This window comes from Otolemur garnettii, unplaced genomic scaffold (genome assembly GCF_000181295.1).
Source record: "Otolemur garnettii isolate 467f Iridium unplaced genomic scaffold, OtoGar3 scaffold00121, whole genome shotgun sequence".
In the NCBI taxonomy this organism is placed as follows: Eukaryota; Metazoa; Chordata; class Mammalia; order Primates; family Galagidae; genus Otolemur; species Otolemur garnettii.
In genome coordinates this window covers 5,274,669-5,282,627 of record NW_003852516.1, presented here as the reverse complement: position 1 = coordinate 5,282,627, position 7,959 = coordinate 5,274,669, and the positions used below count along the sequence as shown (strand labels likewise).

Below are 7,959 nucleotides of genomic sequence, written 5' to 3'. Positions count from 1 at the left end.
AGTATGATCTTGGGGAGTTAGAGATATTGCAGTGAGGAGAGTGATATCTGATGGATTATCTCTGACAGTTTGAAAACAGTGAGTTTTAAAAAAAATGCTTTTATTGTCTAGATCTGATTTTGATGCCACCTTGCAATCTAATATTCACCATGAAAATGTTTAAACTTACTCGAATGACATTGTATCTGTTGAAGATGCCACCAGCATTACCACCATCTCTATGTTCCCGAATTGTACTTTGCATCTATAAAATATAACAAAATAACTATTACGAAAATACCCATGAATTATACCCATGTATAATTCCAAAGATATGTCTTCTATTGTTTTCAATATTTTAATTCTAATATATTATTTTACTGATGAGCCAAAAACTCATGCACCTATAGATAAATAGTTTATTATAAATCAACATGTTTATGGACAAGTTACTGCTGGTGAGAAGATAGTCATAGCCATAAATATTAAATTTTTGCATTTTCAATTTATTTTTAAATAAAAGCTATAATAAAAAAATTTTCTGTAAACACAATAAGGAACATATAGAAAAAATATCCTAATAAATCATTTGCAATTACTGTTTTATGTTACTGAGAATGAGAAGAAACATTGTGAATGAGACAAATGAAAATTCACATTCAATCAATACTCCACTGGACAGTAAAAAAACAGCAATTTAAAAAAATCAACAGCTTTGTTTCTTAGATGAAATATTCCATATTGGCAGCACCTGTAGCTCAGTTGGCAAGGGCGCCAGCTACATACCCCTAGGGTGGCGGGTTAGAACCTGGCCCAGGCCTGCTAAGCAACAAAAAAATAGCCCAGTGGTGTGGCAGGCACGTATAGTCCCAGCTCCTTGGGAGGCTGAGGCAAGAGAAGCACTCAAGCCCAAGAGTTAGAGGTTGCTGTGAGCTGTGATGCCATAGCATTCTACCCAAGGCAATAGCTTGAGACTCTGTCTCAAAAAAAGCAAAAAAGAAAGAAAGAAATATTCCATATTATCTCAATAGTATTTATCTATTTGAAATAAGAATGGGAAACATCCCCTTTATCTGAACTACAGGTGTTTCAACTTCTAGTAGAGCATTTTTAAATTGTTCTTGAACAATAATGAGACAGTAGTCCAAATAAACTTGCAGCCCTGCAGATCCAACAGCTGGTGGCACGTCTGCCAGCAAACCACCTCTATCTCAGTGGTCTTTAACTTGGGGTCTCTAAGCATAGCTGTGCAGACCAGGGAATGTGAGCATAGCATACCACTAAAAGGAATAATTTTCTTCTGCCCACTGTTCATCTTTCTTTTACTTTCTAAATTAAAAATAATTATTATGAAATAATACTTAAAAGACCTAAGTCTCTCATACAATTAACTCAGAGAGTGAATTTTTTTATCTTACTGTTCTTCTTGTTAAGAGAGTCAATATATTTTGACATTATGATCAGAATTTACCCACTAGTAGAAGATAAGGTGATAAGTAAGACTCTGGAACAAACACATGTTTCCTGATAAGCAAGGTTTGAGCCGCAATACTGACCCCAGTGTTATGGTCCTAAGTTCCCTAATGTGACTTCCTAGCAGAGAAATGGGAATAATATGGGCAACTACTTAAAAACAAACCAAAAAAAGGGATAAGCATACCTTTTTTTCCTGCTTAGGGATTTGCATAATAATGGCGTTAGGCAGCTTACTTATGATAATAGAATTAGGCCTTTGTTTATCATAGGTAAGAAGTTAGGCATAAGCCATCAGTGGAGAGGAAATCTCCATGGCATCTGTCTACCAGGAGGTGCATATAAATAGCCTTAATCTGGAGCTCAGATAATTGTGACTGGAGAAATGAAATGTGACACACAATTATGAGGCAGGTTCAGACACATACATAGAAATTAGGCAAATTATTTTATAATCACATTTTATACCTGTATAATAAGAAAGATTAAAAGATACTTGCTATTTATGAGGCAGGATTCTCAGTCCATATCACTCTTACGTAGCACTAACAATATAAGAAAATAGTTGGACTAGGATCCTTACTCGCATAAACTTCAAGAAAATCTGCTGAATAGAAGGACCAATCAGCCCCACTCGCTGGAAACTCTACTTAACTTTGGCAACATTCCACCCCAATGACTAAGGAAGACAGGCCAGTGGCCATAACAAAATGTAAGATGAGAATAACTCTCCTGGAAAAATAGGTTTAACCACAGGTTTCAGGAACAGGAAACTAGAGATTATGGATGTACACTACCTCTTCTTCTACTGACTGATACTCTTTATCTTCAGGAGCAAGATCCAGCAAAATAGTTCCCTGATTAACACAGTGAAAAGTCAAATAAGGATTGGTGCCTGGAGAAGAGAAAAATTAACATATAAAACTCACGTCCACACTACTCAGGCTCTATTTCAAGGAAAACACTGTCACAAATAATTGACATTTTGCTATTTAAACCTACTACACTGGTTATTATTAAGTAAATACCCTCAAAGACAGGAGAAGTAATGGAGATGTGTTTGGGGATCAATTTTGTTTATTCTTACAGAGCTCAACAAGTATTTTTTGAAATTAACTCAATCATGAACATATGTGAAGTTATGTTAGATACAAAAGAGAAAAATAGATGCTAAAATTGTAATGTAGTCAGGTCTAAAATGTAAGAATTGTCCTCCAACACTCTTAGGAGATGGTTTGAAACAGCTATTACAATAGCTTTAAAACATATTATCCTTGTTAATTTCATGGATGGGCTAAAATAAGAGATAGACAAGTCTCAAGTTCAAAACCTCCTAACTTTTAGGTTGAATCACTCCTGTAATTTTTTCAGCTCCGTACATCAATTAATTGATGAACTCACCATTTCCTTTCTCTTTCCTTGCTTCCCCATAGTGATGGTTCTTCTAACAAACAGAGAAATGATAAGCATGGAGGGGAAAGATAAGCGGCCTGGAACAGCAAAGAGCAGTGGGAAAAGACTGAGCTGGCAGTCGTGAGGGAGGGCGAAAGGTCCGAGATGAGGTAAAAGAGAAAGGTCCGATTATGAGAAGCCATGCCACCAATGTCTGATTTTATCCTAAAAGCAACAGGATTCCACTGAAGGGTTTTAAGCAATGAAAGTCATATGACCACATGCTCACTTTGAAAAGAGTCCGGTGGTTGCGGTGGAGGAAAGACAGTGGTATAAGGCAAAGGTGAAGGTTGGAGATAAGCAGGGAGGTGTGTGACAGTTCAGGAGGGAGAGAATGTGGCTTGGATTAGGTAAGAGCAGTGGGACAGGACAGAGTTCAGAGACATTCCGAGAAACTCAGGAAATACAGCCTGGGGAGAGTGGAAAGACCGACTCTCAGACTCACCGGGCCGGAGTGAAGGGGAAGGGAGGAGGTTCTAGATTTGTTCAGTACAGAGCTCTGGGGTCACAGTGCCTGAGTTCACGTGCCAGCCTTGACATTTACCTTGTACCACTAATTTCTGAAGAGCTTACCTTGTTGTCCACCTAGAAGTCTTTCCACTCCTTTAATTAATTTGTGGCGGTGCCCGTATGCATTGATGCCTATTTCTTTCAATTCTTCATGACCCATATCAGCTAACACATCTAATGTAATCTGAAAAATAAAACAAAATTAGTTGGTAATTTTTTTTTTTTTTTTTTTGGAGACAGGTTTCACTCTTTTGCTCAGGCTAGATAGAGTTCATTGGCATCATCACAGCTCACTATAACCTCAAGCTCCTGGGTTCACATGATCCTCCTGCCTCAACTGGGACTATACATACATACCAACATGACTGGCTAATTTTTCCTATTTTTGGTAGAGATGGGATCTCACTCTTGCTCCAGCCATTCTCTCAAACTCATAGCCTCAAGTAATCCTTCTGCCTTGGGCTCTGAGAGTGTTAGGATTACAGGTGTGAGCCACTCCCACCTTCCTGTTAAGTCTTTAACAGTTCTTTAGAGGACAAAAGCTCCTCCATCTGTCTATAAGCTATGTTACTATTCAAATTAAGAAAGTTCTTTTGTTTCCTGCATAGGCATAAGCTTAACAATCTTTTCAAAGTTGTCTTGAGAATCTTATCAGTTTTTTTGCTCACTATTCTTTAATTTGCTTTTAGTCAATGGAGAATTAAAAAGGGAAAAACGGTACCATGGAAATACAAAGGAATCATTGCTATTATTTCCTTTTGATCATTTAATTCTACCATCTTCTGCTTGCCTCAACACAGGGGAGAATTCAGTGGCTAGAAAATGCGGACATACCCGATCTCAGTACCAGCAGGGAGCAGCCATGAATGGCAGGGAGAGAGAGAACTGTAAGCGGAGTGTGGCAAGAGGGGTGACGGATTTTAGATAAAGATCAGCAAGAACTTCCCAGTGCTAAGAAATATTTAAGCCTGGATCAGATGCCTTAGAAAGTAAGCCTGGAACTGATGCCTTAGTAAGGTTTATATCTCAAGTATTCAGTTAGATTATAGAGCATTTTATAGAGAAGCTACATTTAAAAAAATCCAATTTGGACAAGAAAAGAGTGGATGGTTTCTAAGCTCTCTTATAAATTTACAGATTTAACAATCCCTGTTGCCTAAAATATATTCTATGTTTATGCAATGTAGTGGTTTTTAATTTTGGGGTATTCATCCCTGTATATCAGTAGTTCTCAACCTTCCTAAGGCCGTGATGTACTTTCATTGTTACAAAGGGGTTGTGACCCACAGGTTGAGAACCAGTGCTGTAGAAGAAGATGACTAGTGGGCTCAAAATGACCTAACGCCTTTGTGGAGGACTGACATCACTATGACTCTACTACCACCTAGTGGCCCTCTTCTGTATACACAAGATGATGTCTTAGCACATTTCTAGAGGGCTGAACATGTAATTTTCCAGCCCAGAGAAGACGGCCCTGTGACAGTCCAAATACTAGTCTACAAGATTAGCCTTGATTTTTTTCTTTCCTTGGAAAACTGAGAAATCCTTTTATATAAACTCCTTTTACAACTCAAGTAAGATATTTTTATCTACCCATAGCTTTTCCTTGTATGTGACAGTTAAAAAAATGACAAATTAGGCCTGGAGCTCTGCTGATTTTTATTGTCAGGATGAAATATTATATAATGAGTCTGATCGTCTCAGTGCAATGAGCATACATCACTCATTCTTTGGAGATAATTTACTATATTGCTTCTAAGTGGCCACTGAAGAAATAATTGCTCCATTGCACATGATGGGCAATTCACTTCCAATCACTCAAAGGTTTCAGCAGAGCTTTTAAAAAGCGACAATCCTAAAACACACATCTTTGAGACAGAGTAGTTCACAAAATAATAGGAGCCTTTACATTTTTAGCTAGATGTGATTTTACTATAATTTGGAAACCATATTATCAATATCCTACTTTTTCCTTCTACTACTCGGAACTGCAGTTTAAACTTTTCTGAATTGATACACACAGGGCATATCTAGAGCAAGGGGGAAGCAGGCCTGCAAAACACAGTCTTCTGTATAGTGCTCTAGAGAAATAAAGAAGAATATTTAACATGTTTGTTCATTATATAGCTTCAATCACAAAGTGAATTGAACTCGAACCAATGCAACAACCCCTGATAGACTGGTATCAAGCCACATGGTTTAGAAAACAAGGTTGAGAGGAGGCCTCACAGCTCCTGTGGGCAGCAGTTCCCAGATGGCTCAGAGAACCCCGCCCCCTGGGATTGTGTCCTCATTGTAATCCTTCCCTGAGTGATGGACAGACTTACTGACTTGCTTCTAACAAACATAACACAGCAGGAGTGATGGGAGATTACCTTCTCCATCAGGGAATAAAAAGACCATGGGTTCTGTCTTGGGCACTCTGGGGCAGACAGCCTCAGGGATTCCCACCTCTCTATACTCACGCCCTTGCTTAGGTAGTATCCAAAAGGCCCTGGGAAATCTTTGCAGCAGAGTAACACAATCAAAGTTGTATTTCGGGAGGATGAAACTGGTGGCATTAGGAAGGGCACCTGGGGAAGGGAAAGTGCTGGGAAGGACACGGAGTGGTGTGGAAGGGATGACTCCAAGGGCAATTCTAAAGGGAGGCCTGACAGGGCCCGGCAAACGGAAATGGTTCTAAAATAACAGAATGAAAGTAATTAAAGATTATTTTAAAACTCTGAAGCTGGGTGACTATATAATTTTTTCAATAAAAGAATTGTTGAACTATCTGGAAGGAGAGCAGGTTAATTGCATTACAGACATGTTGTTCTAAGGTTCAGGGCTTTTACAGCCCTATACAGTGTTAGAAATATTTTTCTGAAAATCATCTTTTTAAATTAACACACTTTGAAAAAAAAAACAACAACTTTGACTTAGTTACAGCCAGGAAATCCTAAGTTTGTTTGGCTATTTACATCTAGCACACAGTAAAATAAAATTATAATCTTAAGAATAAAGCTTATCCAGTATCAGTTAAAATCATCTTGCATATAAAGCAAATGTCACTTTAAGAAGGGCTGCCTCTAGCTTCTGAAATCTGTGAATTTTATGTGGGGTTGGGAATAAAAATTAAGAGTTCCAATAAAAAGGTCTTTCTTTTACTTGGGTTTAAAAGATTGAAGGGAAGAGTAGTGGTAATAAGAACTAACTTTACATTCATCATGTTCAAGGGACTTTACTTGAGGCCATGCTTTTGTCTTTAAACATTTTAAAAGCAAAATTTATATGGTCGCTTTCTATGAAAATGTAGACCGTAAGTATATCTACAAGTAGTCTTCCAAGTCAAAGCATTTATGTTCCAGGAACTGCAAGGTAAATTGAATGACTTTTCCATAGAAAAAGTATTCTAGGTAGGAAGCTATGTTATAAAAGAAGGGCCAAAATTACACTGGTACTATAGTTGGCTAACAATAAAAGATTAGGTATGTATTACTTAATATGGAACGTGGCCAAGTATCTATGGGAAATAAGACAATTTAGTTTAGAGACTTCAGAGAAAATAACTGAGGAAAGGTAAGGCTCTGATGCTCTGAGGAAAGTTTCTCTGGAACCAGAAATAAAGCAACTATTCCACACTCCACTGGGAGAGAAGTATCCATGAGCAGGAATGGATAGCAAAGCATCTTAGGAAGCAGAATGGCTCCCTGGATTAAGCTAAATAAACATGAATTAAGTAGGTACAATGTGTGCCCTCACTCTTCCCCTGCTACACAAATATGTTAACCATCATTGCCTATTGCTTGGCCTGATATGGAATGTAAAAGGGAGAAAATTCTAAGGGGAAGTTATGGAAGAGGCTACTGAATTTGTTACTTTATAGCTGAAGGCTAGATGAATAATATTTGCAATTCAAAGAAAATACATTGGATTGCTTGACAATTGGGCCAGCGGACAGTTCCACACAGTCCCACACAGAGAAAGGCAGCGTCATTTGTCTGGAGGAAAGGAACTGTGCCGGGTTATATGCATTTAATGCAATAGTCAGCATATTGATCAAGAAAAGGATATAGACGTTATTCTGGCCAAAAGAAAATCAGTGGAACTATTTACTCAGAACAAAACTGCAGTAAAAAAAAAGAACAATGAAACTGATAAAGCCACGATATGCTGTGAGAATCAATACAATGAGATAAAAATGCCACAGGAAGTCAGTTATTGACAGAGAATATACAATTTAAAGTAAAAAACAAAACATACAGCACAAAGCGAAAGAAGAGAATTTATGTTCTTTGGGAAACTTTAACAGTCAACTGAAGTTATTTGTTTGAATTAGGGTCTTTGGTTTGTTAAGTAGGTGTGTTTAAAACTTCCCAATTATTGGGGATATGATTTAGGAAGACGAGACGTGGCTCTAACAAGGTGATAATAGAATAAAATGCTTTAAAACAGCATTCATACTTTCAGGGAGAGAAAGAGGGAAAAGGGTTTTTACTGTTTAAGATATTCTCATGAGAAATCTGCAAACCAGAAGATGGATAAATGGTAGAAAAGGAAATGATT

General features: G+C 37.7%; 1 protein-coding gene across 1 annotated transcript in view; it reads right to left on the bottom strand.

Moving 5' to 3' along the window:
• The window catches only part of TNKS (tankyrase), a 170,876-nt gene that overhangs the window by 15,657 nt on the left and 147,260 nt on the right, over window positions 1–7,959 (bottom strand). The window contains exons 21-23 of the mRNA XM_003797665.3: window positions 3,478–3,598; window positions 2,250–2,347; window positions 170–244 (exon numbers count right to left, since the gene is read on the bottom strand). Of these exons, the coding sequence (XP_003797713.1) occupies window positions 170–244; window positions 2,250–2,347; window positions 3,478–3,598 (294 nt within the window). The remainder of the gene's footprint in view (window positions 1–169; window positions 245–2,249; window positions 2,348–3,477; window positions 3,599–7,959) is intronic.